This window comes from Pelmatolapia mariae, linkage group LG1, assembly GCF_036321145.2.
Source record: "Pelmatolapia mariae isolate MD_Pm_ZW linkage group LG1, Pm_UMD_F_2, whole genome shotgun sequence".
Classification (NCBI taxonomy): domain Eukaryota; kingdom Metazoa; phylum Chordata; class Actinopteri; order Cichliformes; family Cichlidae; genus Pelmatolapia; species Pelmatolapia mariae.
In genome coordinates, this window is record NC_086227.1 from 12,961,554 (window position 1) to 12,977,529 (window position 15,976).

Genomic DNA, 15,976 nt, shown 5'->3' on the forward strand with positions numbered 1-15,976 from the left:
TGAGCAGTAATAAAAAAAACAAAAATAAAAGGAAGTTATTGAGAAGTTATTAGGAGTTTCTTTCCACAGGTAATCCTACATTTTAGGAAAATTATTTTTTATTCATTTTTTTAGTCAAAATCAGTGACTGAGTCCATAATCTCAAGTCTTTAAAGAGGTCAAGATGGAACATTGTTTTCCCTTTAGGACTGGAAATGTTTTTGTTTTTTTTTCCTCAACCACAGGTATCATCGTCTCCTTCAGATAGAGTGCAGGTTTAAGGCACTTCCACATTGGCTTCATTTTCCAACCTGGAAGCTATTTCCATGTTTTGTACTATGACGAAAACTCTGGTTTCGCGTTATGTTTTGGCTTCTTCTGCTCTTGTGCCAGTGTTGATATGGAGGTTTTTACCCTTCAGCTGTAAAAGGCTCATGGGGAGTTGTCGTCACCCTGCTGGGCGGCTGGCCAACATGAACACCCAAGTTTGTGAATGCGGTACCTTGAGAACGAATGTTACCACTGGGGTTTCTTTAGATTTATGTGCTTTTGAATGTATAAATGATGGATTTGGGGTCTAAAAAAGGGAAAATAAGAGTAGAGCTGCATTATTTTTAATGACCAGCAGGGGCAGACTCTCCTGGTTGCAAAAAAGCTTCCGATTGCATAGAAATCTATGAGAAAAAACACCCCTCCGATCATGTGCTCTTTGACTTGGGTAAACACTTTCCCAAAGACTTTATGGGCTCATAACCAATACGATGTAACAGTGGCTCTGTCTTTTGTACTGTGTATGGTCTGACGCAGCTTCAAACAGCCGATGATGGATGGCACTTTTGACACTGGTACTTCTGCTTTGGCATCATTATTCCACGCTGGCTTTAGTTTAGTTTTAGTTTTTCATGACTCTTATTTTTTAACATGATAATATTTGTCTTTGTAAATGATTCCCTTGTACTCTTGCTTTGGTTATTTGACTAGTAGATCATGGTGATTAAAACAGTAAAAAGGCTTCAAAAACATGTTAGTGGTGGTACATAAAGTAGAGAGGCAGATCCTTCAAATGCAGTATTAAGTATTAAGAGAATGCGGCACGTTAATATGGCAAATACATAAATGGTAAATGCTTGACAGTTGTCAAAACATGTTGGAAAAAAAAGAGACAGGAGGACACTCAGATAAACTGGCAGTCAGGCATGCATACACACTAACAGCCAGCTAAGCAGCCATGTATAGGCAAATGTGTAATTCTCAACTTTTGGTGTCCATTTTTTTCATCTGTCAAACACTGTCCTAGTTAATTCTGCCCTGTTTTTTGACACCAGCTGCGACCGATGACACGCTTCTCACATGCAGCAATCTTTGTTTGCATTGTGTGTGTGTGTGTGTTTGTGTTCTTTTTTCATCAAAGGCTTGGAGGAGCTGATCATTAGTTTTGCCTGTAATCCAGGGAGATTCGTTTGCCGCAAGCCCTCATATTAACCTTGTAATCAAATGTAATGAAAATATGCCGTACCCTGTCCTTAGGAAGACTGTAAACCAGCAGCGCTAATCTCTAATTGACTGTGTCTTGAATTACTACCCTCACAAAGACAGACACACGCAGAGAGGAGTGTGTCTCATTCCCTGATAGGTCGTAACATCTTGAGTTCTCAGCATGGTTTCCCTTGAAGTACATGAAGGGAACGTGAACTAACTAACTAACTTGCATGCTCTTGCTATTAAAGCTCCACCTCTAGCTCAGGCCTCAGTCTTTGAGTGAGGCTACAGCCACACTCAAAGAGATCCTTATTGGTTCCACCCCATAGGATTTAATCAACTTTATGAGCAGGGCAGATTTTAATAATATTCACTAATTGCTCCCATTAATTTTTATTGCTCATTTATTAGAATCTTGAGTGGCAAACAGTAGGTCTGTACATTCAGAGAATAGATTTAAGTACCCTGAATATTTCATTGGTTGGGAGATATTATTGTCATGGTTTTGCTGTGAAGGAATGTTTATTTGTAGAGTTGGCACATCACACTTTTACCACATCACATTTAAAGAAATTATGTTTTGGAAAGATTAAATTTCCACACTTGACATCTGGGGCGGTGAGAAACCCAAACATGAACATTAAAGGGGGGGCGGGGGTCGTAATGTGCTGTTCCAGAAGCTTCACATTAGAGATGCAAAGTCTGTGGGTAAAAGGAGGTATCTTTGCCTAAAATAACCTGCGAGGACTAGTTCAGACGGTGCAGACAGAACAAGGCCTCAGCGTTAGGCCTTCGTTCCACCTCTTAGCCATTTTACAGCTCTCAGGACACACTTGAATGACGAAAATCCAGAGACTTGCTGCACTCATTAAACCTTTGTAGCAAGGCCATTAGTATCAGAGATCATGAGAATGCCTCGTTGCCTTGTGCTCTGAAATACAGAGACAGTGAGCCAGAAAGACTTAGCCCTGTCTTCTCCCGCTGCTATCTTTATACAAATCAAACCAAGCATCAACTCACTCTACAGCGCCAAGAACCCCACTGGAATGAGAAAGCAGACCTTAATCATCGGACCATCAGACCTGTGTCTATTTTTCTTTATGTTGTTTCTCGTTCTCTCTTTGTCAGATATCAATGAGTGTGAAATCGGAGCCCATAATTGCGATAGACATGCAACCTGCACCAACACGGCCGGCAGTTTCAAGTGTAATTGTGCTCCGGGGTGGATTGGCAATGGTCTCAAATGTACAGGTAAGGCTGATGGCCTGGAATGTGCAAGTAAATGGTAAAAATACATGAACCATCTGAAATGAATGAGCTTGTGTATGAGATGCGCAATTGCGAAAAGCGGACCTGTGCTTTTGGCTATGGTCTTTACTTTGATATTGATTTAATACTGCAAGCCTTATCCTCAATATTTGGATGAATTCGTTTACGTTTGCAAAAATGTAATCGTTTGTTGTGTTTCAGACCTGGATGAATGCTCAAATGGGACACATATGTGCAGCAACAATGCTGACTGTCTCAACACCATGGGCTCCTATCGATGCGTGTGCAAGGATGGATTCTCTGGAGATGGATTCTATTGCTCAGGTCACACATACAAAATCAGTTTCTTAATCCACACTTCAGCCTTTTAAAAGATCCACGAATGTATTTTGTGCTTACTGACTCTGTGTGGGTGTGTGACTGCAGATAGCGATGAGTGTGCAGAGAACGGCAACCTGTGTGAAAACGGCCACTGTCTGAATCTGCCAGGAGGCTTCCGCTGTGAATGTGACATGGGCTTCATCACCACTCCTGACGGCAAGGCCTGTGAGGGTAAGGCAATACAACACAGACTATCATAGTTCCCAGGATTTCAATGGGTGCCCGCATCCTAAATTATGTTGACAGTTTCAAAAAACAAAACCCAAAAATCTCCTGGTGCTATTTGTTTGTTTTGTTTTCCTGTTTATGGAAATAGCAGATCCAAACAGATGCTGCCTACTAATTATATGGATTTTTGGACATCAAACAGCACAATATGCTGAGCATTAATGTGATTTAGGCTGTGAGAACATTTCGAAGGACTGACAATAACAGTGAAACTCGCCTTGATTTTCTGTTCACATTTGCTCGATAATTTAGTGTTTCAACATCACGCTTCTGAAACTTGAAGCACACATCACAGCGTGCGAGCTCATAACTATGAGATGTTTATCTAACTCAGGAGTGTATATCAGTTGTGCAACTGCTACAATTTGGTTAAAGGTTGTATCTAAGCTTGTGATGGAGACAAAAATGAACTGGGTGGAAGGAATTCTTTGAAAAAACAGGTCCAAACATTATTTCCTGCTTACAGTGTAATTCCTTGTAGCATAAAAAGGCTACATATTAGAGTTGTAATGAAAGGCTGCTCTAAAAACAGTCTTATTCTTAAAATTAGTGCTTGAGATGCACAAGCTGCTTACACAACATACAGCTGTGGACAGAATTTTACTCATCGTAGGCATAAATTGTAATTTTGAGCTTTTGACGATTTCTTTGAACTGTTCTTTTGCCAGGGTGGAATGATTGTACAGCGTACACCTTTAATGACCCAAGCAAGAATTAGGTGCACAATTTTCAGTTTACTTTTTTGTTTTCCTAATATACACAGGGCCAAACTTATACATACAGACCCAAGACCTTATATATAGACCCCCTCTAATATCTTGTTAAATGTCTCTTAGCAAGTTGCAACTTGACCAGATGCTTGTCAAAAATTGAAAGAGTTCATTTAAATTGGTTGGCACATTCTTGACTTTTAAGTGTAGTCCATATATTTCCAATAAAGAGGAGGTCATGGCTTTGGGAAAGACATTCCAGAAGCCTAATGTCAGCCTGCTTTAGTCATTCCAAAACCAGTTTGGATTTATGTTCAAGATCATTGTTGTGTTGAAAGATACTATTGTGTCTAACTTTCAACGGTTTAGCTGTTGAGTTCAGGTGAAAATTAAGAATTTAGAGGTAGTCCAGCTTCTTCATTATTCCACCACTTTGTGCAGCATACCAGTACCATTGCTGGCAAAACATCTCCAGAGTATGAGCATTACGCTACCACCACCATGCTTAACAGCTGTTTCCGTTTTCTTAGGTTTGAAAGCCTTTACTCTTCCAAACATACCTCTTACCATTACGGCCAAAAAGTTTAAAGATTTTTCTCCAGAAGGCAGTGACACTGGTGTTCCAACAGTTTCCAGTTCATGACACACTTGAGCCTGGGAAGTTCCCAGGTTGTTCTTGAAATACTAACCAATTTACAAGTTACAGAAGTGGTGACAAATCAGAATAACTTGCATACAGTTGTTAGAACTGATAATCTTAGAGTCTGCACTTGTTTAGAAATGGCTTCAAGAGACCTTCACAACTTGTGTAAATCTGCAGTTCTCCCTTTTACATCTTCACTGAATTCCTTGCACTTTCCCATTTTTCTCAGTTTTAAATGAACAGTGTCAAACAAATGCTTTTTATGCTGGCAGCTACCGGAAACTACCGGTTGTATTAAATTACAATCACTAAACAGAAGATAATATGCCAATTTAAAAGACACTGTAGAACCTTCAGCACCACTCATTAAAAGATATAAGTGAGTGTATGTATATTTTTTTAAAACCCCTCTGTGGATTAGAGTAAATCCAAAAAAAATTAAACCAGTGAAACCAGTAATTGTTTTTTAAAGCCATTAAAGATGTGTCCTGTACAGTCATTTCATACTGGAAGAACAACAGTTCCATGAAATCATTAAAAGTCCAAAATTACCATGACACTCATGCCAATGATGAATATAAGTCAGCTTCTGACCACAACTGTATAAATTCCGGATTCCTAACCTTCATAATATACTGACATATGATTCAGATTTGCCATATGTGGGAATCTCAACTGCAGGCTCTTTTTTAGGATGTTTTGATTGGGATGCATTCCGCTCATTTACTCAAAGTCTGAATAAAATATTAACTTGTTTTTAAGATTTCTTGTAAGCTGCATATGAACACATTTATAACTTGTTGCAGATGAATGCTGAGTGCAGTGATAATGCACTGCAGGATTCAATTGAAAGAGCAGACTGACCTCATTGCACTGATGTGTCAAACATCCTGAAATAACCTGTCCAGTCCTCCCTCCATCAGCTCAGTCGGAGCTGGACAGTAATGACTTGTGCAGAGTGTAATGATGTGGAAGAGCACAATTTCATAACCTTGGCTACAGTTCTGATAGTGTATGTGTGCGTATGTCTGTCTGAGTATGTCTAGAGCTGTCATTCTGTAGCAGAGGTGAGTGGCCTTCACTTCCTAAAGCCGACTGCCAGTTTTCCACCGTGATCTCATGATCCACTAATCACTCACAGCTGGCTCGCTCTTTATCTCTCTTTTTCACAGACATAGATGAATGTACCTTTGCTGACATCTGTGTCAACGGACAGTGCCAGAATATCCCGGGACTTTTCAGATGTAAATGTAGCATTGGTTATGAACTGGACAGAAGTGGAGGCAACTGCACAGGTAAGACTAGTCCAGCTCCCCTCCATGGTGTTCCTGTGTTTAGGCCTCAGCAAACAGGGGAAATATATACAAGTGCAAAAGAAACGCAGCACACGTGTAAAGATAAGAGCTTTCATATTCTGTGATCCATCCAGTTGCTTTTGTATTGGCCAAAAAATTGAAAGCGATGATTTATATATAAAAAAATTTACTTTTTCTTTCTCAGATATCAATGAATGTGCAGACCCGACCATCTGCATTAATGGAGTGTGCGTTAATATCCCTGGAAGCTACCATTGTAACTGCCCACCAGACTTTGAACTCAATCCCACTCGAGTGGGCTGTGTAGGTGAGACTGCAACACTAAACATATTTAAAACTGTTCTTAGCTTGTTCTATAACTAATTGCAAAGAAAAGGCTTAACCAACATAGCTGAAAATCTGTGTCTGTTTATGTGTGCGTTTGTGTGTAGACACTCGCTCTGGTAGTTGCTTTCGAGATGTTCGTTTGCGAGGAGATGCATCTGAAAATTTGGACTGCTCCAATGAGATTGGAGTTGGCGTCTCCAAAGCGTCCTGTTGCTGCTCCATGGGCAAGGGCTGGGGAAATCCATGTGAATTATGCCCGCCTGTAAACTCAAGTGAGTCATCACATCATCCCTTGTAACCACACATTATGTACTTTTTGTTTTCAGTTCAACTGCGAGGAATGTCTACTCTAGCAAGAAATACTCATGCGTGACACACCTCCAGGAAGCCACAGCGTCTATAGCCCAAATACAGTGCATAGTTAGCTAACCTTAGCGTCTCTTTTTGGAGCTGATATACTCAGTGGCATGTGATAGTACATGAGAAGGTAATTTATTGCCAGCATTACTTACTTTGATAAAAATTTCCACAATTCAACATTTTTGTTCATTTCAGCTGTAGGCAGGCAACACAAACATCTGATGAATGATGGCATGATAAAATTGGAACCATGCAGTGGGTTGCATGGGTGCATCACACAGATATAGTACCTGCTAATTAATATATACAAATAAAATGCTAGGATTTAGGAAGACTTTATCAAGTAGGCTACAGTTGTGCATAAACCAATACATGTCAATTGTCAGATAAATGGATTAAAAAGTGTTCCCTGAGTCTCCAAATCCATAAGCAGAGCAAAGGTGAAACACACCTCACAGTCAAACTACAGTTATGGGATAAGGCATAAGGGATAGATTAGCTATGGATTGCAACACCATTCTTTGTACCAGGATGTCTTCTTCTTTTTTCAGCTGCCCCCTTTAGGGGTCGCTACAGCAGCTCATCTGCCTCAATCTCACCCTATCCCTAGCATCCTCCTTTATTATACCAACCCTACATCCATGAAACGTCTCTGTGGTCTTCCTCTTTTCATCCTCCCTGGCAGCTTCATACTCAGCATCCTTTGTCCAGTATCTCCACTATGCCTCACTGACTTTGTCTGAAAACTGCTCAACCTGAGCTGGTCCCTCTGATTTACCATCTTATAAAGCTTTCCTTTCATTCTTGCTGCTATCCTTCTGTCACAAATCATCCCTGACAATGGTTTCCACCCTGCGTGCACTCCCTTCTTCACCTCTCTTGTGTACACATTTGTTTGGATGCCTGACCCCAGGTATTAAACTCACCTACCTTCACTACCTCTACTCTACTGCATGTTCACCTTTCCACCTTGCTTCTACTGACTCCTCTTCTCTCTTGTGCATACCTCCACCTCTCCAGGATGTAAACATTTTTATATATACTCTTACGCTCTTAAGCTTTTGCACCCTGGCTGAAGTGGTCACTCCTGGAAATGCAATTTTTGACAGTTCCTTGTTGGCTTGACTTTTCACCCTGTATTCTTGTTGGTGGGATGGGTTGGCTTGTTAGCTGTTGGCTGTTTTGAATTGTGGTTTAAAAATTAGATTTGAATGTAGAGGAAAGAAAAAGATTTGGTGTTTATGTTTAATCAATAACCCTGTCAAATCCATCTATTTGTGGCAGGGTAAACAAAACAGACCTTAATTTCCTTAAACCAAACCTAAATTTCCTCAAATTAAGGGCATCTGTAAACTAATATGAAAAATCATATCCAAGATCAATATATATTAATATACCAGAGTACATCAGGCGTCTTAAGGTGCAAACTAGCTGCTCTGCTTACATGCAGACTCACATGCTGGCTTCTCTTGCCATGCGATTAGTGTGTTTGCTGTAATTGCTGTTGCTGGTAAAAATGAGACAGCTTTGTGCAACTTATTTGGAAATTGCCAACAGATGTTTCAAAACATTACAGGGAATGACTCATCCTTTTCAGCTCAGGGAACTGTTTGCTTCTGTGACAAGAACAAAACCTTTTTCTTTTCGCTTTGTAATTCTGAGTAGCTGCAGTCATGTCCGGTCCTCTGGGCTCTGTGGCTAACGCTGAGATCAGAAAAAGCACGACAGAAAACGAAAGGAAACAAGTGCATGACTAAAAATGGCTTTTTCAGGCACCTCGATTCATCGCAATTACTGGCAAATTCTGCTATAACGCACACCCTTGATGTAGGCTTGTAATTCGTTTCTGTGTTTTGTGTTACAGCTCAGTACAAGACTCTGTGTCCTGGAGGGGAAGGCTTCAGACCAAACCCCATCACTGTCATCTTGGAAGGTCGTAGCAACATGCTATTATGCCTTTTTTTGTTTTTGAGGTCGCCCCTGGGTATACTTACAGAAACACCAGCCCACAGTGGTGCTGAGTTTTCCCTTTCTCTCTCCCACAGACATCGATGAGTGTCAGGAATTGCCCGGCTTGTGCCAGGGAGGACGGTGCATCAACACGTTTGGTAGTTTCCACTGTGAATGTTCAAGAGGCTTTGCCCTCAACCTGGACACCAGAGTTTGTGAAGGTATTAAGCACACACATGCACAAATGAACAAACAGGTGACCCATCCATCTCCAGCTCTGGCCCTGGGACATTTCACTGGGGAGGAAATTGAGTCCAGCCGTGGAGATGTTCTTTCAGTGACACATGGAGAGAGAAAGAGAGAGAAGGAAGCACTGGGAGCAAAAAGGCAAAGAAAATATTGGACCCTGTTGTCCCATAGACAACACTCAATAAGTGTCTGCTCTAGTTCCCGTTTGTTGCTAACCCAGCAAAGCTCAGCCAGAATGATGAGACAGCTGAGAGCGCTAACTGTGTCCAGAGGAGCGAGGCTCTGATGTGGTCAACTCTTTCCTCGGGGAAGTACGCAGTGTCCCCTGTAGGCACGCCAGTGATGACGGAGAGAGGAATGAAAGGCGATAAAATAGAAGGGTGTTTAAAAAAGAGAAAAGGGAACAGAGAAAGGAGGAGAGCAGGAGGCTTAATGGGGTTGACAGTGACATGTGACTGGTGGCATTTTAACTCAGCCGAAAGCGTGTAATAGACACGCCGGTCCACCGTGCACATTTCACGCTTTGCCCCCCCCCCAAAACGTGAAATGTACACGCATGCAGTAAGTTGCAGTAACAGCAGAGGGGGATATTTTATTTCAAGCCAACATGAAAATAATCATGGGAAAGTGTTTAAACAGACATTATTAACACGTTTGTGTGTATATAGATACTAGCCCCCTAGCTTAATCGATTCTGACAATTAAGGACCCTGGAATGTACTTGATATGTTTTTTGCTCACTGCCGGTAATGCATTTTCTGCATGTGTTTCCTTTTCACGTTTTGGATAGGCAAAGTGCGAAATGGACACAGTGGACCGGCCTGTCTATTACATGTTTTGCCGTCACACTGGGTTGTTTAATTAGTGTGTTTTTGTTGGCCAGAAGTACAAAAGCAGCTGCTCTGTAAAGTCTAGCACTGCAAGTCCTCCTTGTTTGTGGTCAATGAACTGTTCAGCTATGAGCTGGGCTGGGAGGAATAAGCATTGTGTTCATGGCTTTTTAGGAGTAATGCTGATAAAGAATTTAATATATTTAAAGGCATGGACCAAAATATGTTTCATAGAAGTAGCTGGCACCTTTACTGAAGGAATGTTTCTTTCCCTGTGCTGCTCTCTCTGTGTACAGATGTCAATGAGTGTGAACGGCCAGGCATCTGTGGCCCCGGCCAGTGCTACAACACCATCGGGAACTACACCTGCATCTGCCCTGTGGATTACATGCAGGTCAACGGAGGGAACAACTGCATGGGTAGGTAGGCTTGCTGGGTTTTCACGATTGTCGCTGTCGTATTTAGGTTTACCTGAAACTCTGCATTTCTCATAAACGCACCACACACAGACATGAGGAAAAGCTACTGCTACAGGAACTTTTACTCTGACAACGGAACGTGCGACGGCGAGCTGACCTTCAACATGACCAAAAAGATGTGCTGCTGCTCCTACAACATCGGCCGTGCGTGGAATAAACCCTGCGAACAGTGCCCCGTGCCCAGCAGCGGTGAGGTCTAGAACAGTAGAGTAAATACGCAGTATATACCAGCACGTGGAAGTGGCGATGAACTCCTATAAACTCGTGCCTCCTGTCCATTCAGATGAGTTTGCGATCCTGTGTGGCAGCGAGAGACCGGGATATTACATCGACATCACCACCGGACAGATTATTGGTAAAGATTTTCACGCTGAAACGCTTACGTGATGAGAAGGAACGCTTCTCTTTTCTCACGCCACCGTTGGTCTCTCGTTCATTTGACAGACATCGACGAATGCAGGGAAATTCCGGGAATCTGTGAGAATGGAGTGTGCATCAACATGATCGGTAGCTTCAGGTGCGAGTGCCCCATTGGCTTCATCTACAACGACAAGCTGCTGATTTGTGAAGGTGAGGTTTGCAGTCTGCTGTAGAATCCCTGTGTTTTACTTTGGTCTTTTTATATTTATGCCTGCTGTATGAACATCTCTTTCCCTCTTGTTGTCAGACATTGATGAGTGTCAGAATGGACCGGTGTGCCAGCAAAATGCAGACTGTCTGAACTTGCCAGGAAGCTACCGATGCGAGTGTAAAGCTGGGTACCGCTTCACTCCCACTGGGCAGTGTCTTGGTAAGGATGTGCTGGTTATTAGCTAAAAATGTTTGAGGTATCAGCAGCACTCGAATTACACTGCAGTTGTATAATCTTCATGTTTTTCTCAAGCCTCCAGTTTAGTCATCTCCTATAATGGCATCAAATGGAGATAGTACAAAATTAGTGGACAGATGGAATAGAATTATAGAAAACATTAGCCAAAAAAGAGCAGCCAGAAATCCCTCTGTCATTCCCTTGAGAAAGATGCTAACTTCACAGGGTCTTTCTGTGGCCTCACGCTAACGCTGTCTCGCTTCTTCCAGCTATTTTATCAAATGCGGTTATGCGAAACTCTTTGAAGTGCACATTCTTCCCAGTTATTTGCCAGAGATAAAGCACACAAAGAGGCAGCACAGTGACAGTCAGCCTGAGACTGAATTCTTCATGGTGGGCTTGTTATTAAGGAGGAGAGAATGTGAAGCAGGTGTTGAGCTGCTGAACATGTGCTACAGCGTATCTAAATCATGTTGCTGTCAGTCTGGAGAGTCCTAAACGATAAGTGAATGTTATGCCGGCATCCTGTTTTGCTTCCTGCTTTTCATGCAAGTCCTAACACCCAAACACGCTCAGGCTGGACTTGATGATGTTATTGGTTTCATGCAGTCTAATTATTGAGTTATAGTGCAAAAGAATTTTTGGTCAGTTTCATGTATTTTGAAGAAATATATGAATTTTTGTGACTGTTTGAGGATAAAAATATCTAAATACTATTTGAATATGATTCAAAGTGTGACATTTGTTTTTCTCTTTTCTCTCAGACCGTAACGAGTGCATCGAGAACCCCGGTATATGCAATCCAGGCCAGTGCATTGACACACTGGGGAGCTATCGCTGCGTCTGCCCCAATGGCTTCAAAGCAACTCGGGACCTGTCGATGTGTGTCGGTAAGCTGTGCTACTTCCCATCAGTCTCACCGGTGTTCCTCTGCCAGGTGAAAAAAACTGTGACGCTGCTCTCTGGTTTCAGACGTGGACGAGTGTGAAAGACAGCCCTGTGGAAACGGGACCTGCAAGAACACCGTAGGCTCTTACAACTGTCTCTGCTATCCTGGCTTTCAAAACTCGCACAACAGCGACTGCATAGGTGCGTGTGTGGACGTGAGTAAATAAAAAGTGAAAAAGAAGAAGAGCCATAGCATCTGTGTTAACTATTGTGTTGCCTATGTGCCGAGCAGATGTCGATGAGTGTGCGACGCAGAGGGGCTTGTGTCGAAACGGGCAGTGTGTCAACACAGTGGGCACATTCCTCTGTGTGTGCAATGATGGCTATGAGCTCACTTTAGACGGCAGACTGTGTGGAGGTAAGGAAATGCTGTTTGTCCTTTTTTATACTGATCTAATTATGATATAGATATGTTCTATAATATGTACATTTATATCATCCCTTTTCTTCAGATATTAATGAATGTGCAGTGAATCCAGGCACATGTGGTGCAGGAACTTGCCTGAATTTGGATGGTTCTTACAGGTGTATCTGCCCACCTGGCTACCACCTTCATGAGGAAACCTGTGAAGGTAGAGCGTCATAAATCCCATTCATTCTGTGTTGTGGTTTAAAAAAAAAACCTGAAATGTGAAAAACAAGAATTACTGAAGCAATAAAATGCACATAGAGGTGAATTTCTGCTAACATCTAACTTAAACTAGTTTAGACCAGCTCTACTGGAGTGCACCAGAGGAGGGGAAGCTTCGTCAGACCCCCTTTTTCTTCCTTTCACATGTGAGAATAAGGCTGAGCCAAAAAACATGGATTGTTTGTATAGTGGGGCTGATGAGGAGATATTCCGGAGACTTCAATACATTCCTGCTTTGTGCTGAGTTCCTAGAAGAAGGGAGGAACAGCTATGAATTCTCAGCATCAGAAGCAGCCACAGCAGCTGGTTATTGTGATAAGTGAACATGTAACAGTGAGGCGCAACTGCCTTCGTGCAATTATTCACTTGCGAGATTACACTGACATTTAGATGTGCAGTGACATACTGGAAACTGGAATGCTTCTAATGGTACAAAATAGGGGCAGGTTTTAAACAACTGGAAATGTCATTTAATGAGGTTCACAATGTTGTTTCTCTCTTTTATGTCAGACACCGATGAGTGCGCCCAGTCACCTGAGATCTGTCAGTATGGAACCTGCTCTAACACTCAAGGAAGCTTCATCTGCTTGTGCCCTGAAGGCTTCCAGCTCTCTGCGTCTGGACGGAGATGTATAGGTAACTGCGTGTGCACGTGTGGGAGTGAGAAGGATGGGAAAAGAAGCTATGAAATTATAGCATGCATTTGCTTTTACAGTGAAAAGTGAGCACTAGTGGAGACTAAGCAGCAGCCAGTGGTGTCAGGCTTTTCCTGCTCTTTCATGATAGCACACTGTGTTCCAGCTGGTTCTGCTGCTGCTGCCTCAACAAGGCCAAGGGTGGCTCTGAACAGATCACTTTTCCATTTCCTCACTTGTGTGTGTGTGTTTATACAGTATATGTGTGTATTTTGGATTGGGTGGGGGTGCGCTGAGTCCTCTGCTAGGGAGTTCCCTCTCCAAACACTGAAGTGATGACATCATCAGAAGCGTTCGACTGAAGGTTAGGGGATAGACAGGAGGAGTTTGGTGGAAAGTGAGTAACACTGGCAGTAAATTAGTTTATGGTTTGTGTGTATTACTGAGAAAACACTGATGATGGTGAGATTTCCAAAATGCATGTATAGTTTCTATAGCTGCATAACCTAAAACAGCCCTTTAACATATTGAGGAATAACATTGTTTTATTTTAGATTATACTCTTCATAATTTAGCAGACTGGAATAAATGTACATATTTAGATTTGACCGCAAACCCTAAATTTATTTGTGCTAACCGCTCTCCTCCGTGACATCTGTATTTTACATGAATGCTACAATAATGAATGAAGACGTAGTTCTCGGCCACAAAAGGGATTATGGCATTATGCAATATAGTGTTAAAGCAGCACAAGTTAAGAAGAGTTATGCAGCCTGCATATGCAATAGCAGAGAGAGTACTGGCGGGGACAAGAACGAGTAGAAAGACTCCCTGTTAAATCTAAAAACAAGTTTAAAATCCTTCTACTCACGTCCAAAAACTTTCCTTTTTGATAAAGCTTTTAGGGTCAGGTGACCCTGAACTAGCTCCCTTTGATAGGCTGCAGTAGGCCTAGGCTGCTGGGGGCTTCCCATGATGCACTGAGTGTTTCTTTTTCACTCACTATTTGTTTTCAAACTCCGCTTTGACTTTAATAATTATTTATTATTAATCTCTAGCTCTCTTCCACAGTGTGTCTTTTTCCTGGCTCCCTCCCCTCACCCTAACCCATCATGGCAGATGGCTGCCCCTCCCTGATCCTGGTTCTGCTGGAGGTTTCTTCCTGTCAAAAGGAGTTTCTCTTTCCCACTGTTGCCAAGGGGGGTCGTCTGATTGTTTGGGTTTTCTCTGTATTATTTTAGTGTTTATCTTGTAGTATAGAGCGACTAGAGGTGACTGTTGTTGTGATTTTGTGCATCGCTGATGGTCACTGAGGTTCTTTGACATCAATGATTTATTAGTGATCACTGTCCTCTGTGCAGTTCTAAATTTAATCTGTATGTATAATCATTTGTGACAGATATTGTGACAGCATAGGTGCCACAGTGATGCTTTTGATGTCATTCCCATTGACGTCTATTGATTGCCTGGAAACAGGGAAAGAAAATGAGGCCACCCATCAAAACAAACTCAGCTTCAAACTCAGCACTGCAGTTAGTAACATTCCCAGAAATGAACCTCACAAGTTTAAAGTGGCTTGAAAGAACAAATGTCGAGATAGGGTGAAGGATATCAGTAGTTTCTCTATTAGCAGGATGTTTGTTTAACATTCTTTGGTAACAGAATCATTCACAAAATGCAGATATGTGGTGAAGAAAGAGGCTGTGAATTTCATGTTTTTTCTGGCATCGCAATAATCGATATTGGTAGGAAAACAGAAAGAGAGAATAGGAGGGTGATGACATGGATGATTAGTCCTTGGATGGAACCATTTCAGTGATTAGGGGAGTTGCATTTGCAGTATTTGGTATGTGTCTTAACCACTTGGCCACCAGCGCTCGCCAATTAATGATATGTTTTAAATTATAATGCTTCACTGGTTTTGCAAATGAACATAATTATAACTATTAAATATCTGTCACCACACTTCAGATCGTTGTCCCTGCTGTCAGTGTTAGCCAAGAGTTGATTTATTTAAAAGCTTTTTTTTTTTTTATCAGGCGACTCTCTTGTTGATTTTAAAAACCCTAAAACAATTTATTTCTTTATTTCACAATTTTCCTTTTATAAAATACAAAATATGAAGGAGATATGCACTTGGAGATTCCAATGCACCCGTGCATATGTGTACATATACTTGCAAGGGGCTGTGCACAGAGCTCCATCAATCTCTTTCACAGAGAGGCTGACAAATCAGTTTCATGGAGGAAAGTAATGTGACACTCTTTGACATTCTCCTCACAGCACCAGGTGTTCATGTATGTGATCTTTGCTCCTGAGCCAGGTGTGTGAGTGATCTATGGCGGTCAGAAAGCTTATTTGTGTTGAGTTCACTGAAGGCCATTGCTAGCAGGAGAGCGAAACCATATGCTTCCTATTACAAGTAAGGGGCTGCCTAGTCCTGGAGTAACCAGACACACACAGATTGGTGAGTGGAGATAATTATGCAACTTCAGTCTGTACAATTAAAAAATGGTTGAAAACAAGAACACTTTTTCTCATATCGAGGTTCTGTTTTGTAGTTTTGATGAAATAGCCCCTCACACTGATGTAATAATCAAGTCGCAGGTACAAGCACTACGTAAGACTTTACAGCTTTTACATTGTGGCCGGAGAATACCTGACTTCAGCTCTTTCTAATTCTGAACTTTTAAAATGGTTGTTGTTTAGGGGCTCGAAATAAAGCTTCCTTCTTTTAAATTTTCTTCTTCATAT

The 15,976-nt window shown here is 41.7% G+C and overlaps 1 protein-coding gene across 1 annotated transcript in view; it reads left to right on the forward strand.

Moving 5' to 3' along the window:
* Nucleotides 1-15,976, forward strand: part of fbn1 (fibrillin 1) — a 62,808-nt gene that overhangs the window by 35,409 nt on the left and 11,423 nt on the right. The window contains exons 33-50 of the mRNA XM_063472688.1: nt 2,587-2,709; nt 2,929-3,051; nt 3,154-3,279; nt 5,862-5,984; nt 6,190-6,312; nt 6,437-6,604; nt 8,557-8,625; nt 8,738-8,863; nt 10,018-10,140; nt 10,231-10,389; nt 10,484-10,555; nt 10,645-10,770; nt 10,868-10,990; nt 11,773-11,898; nt 11,981-12,097; nt 12,189-12,314; nt 12,409-12,528; nt 13,098-13,223. Of these exons, the coding sequence (XP_063328758.1) occupies nt 2,587-2,709; nt 2,929-3,051; nt 3,154-3,279; nt 5,862-5,984; nt 6,190-6,312; nt 6,437-6,604; nt 8,557-8,625; nt 8,738-8,863; nt 10,018-10,140; nt 10,231-10,389; nt 10,484-10,555; nt 10,645-10,770; nt 10,868-10,990; nt 11,773-11,898; nt 11,981-12,097; nt 12,189-12,314; nt 12,409-12,528; nt 13,098-13,223 (2,199 nt within the window). The remainder of the gene's footprint in view (nt 1-2,586; nt 2,710-2,928; nt 3,052-3,153; nt 3,280-5,861; nt 5,985-6,189; nt 6,313-6,436; nt 6,605-8,556; nt 8,626-8,737; nt 8,864-10,017; nt 10,141-10,230; nt 10,390-10,483; nt 10,556-10,644; nt 10,771-10,867; nt 10,991-11,772; nt 11,899-11,980; nt 12,098-12,188; nt 12,315-12,408; nt 12,529-13,097; nt 13,224-15,976) is intronic.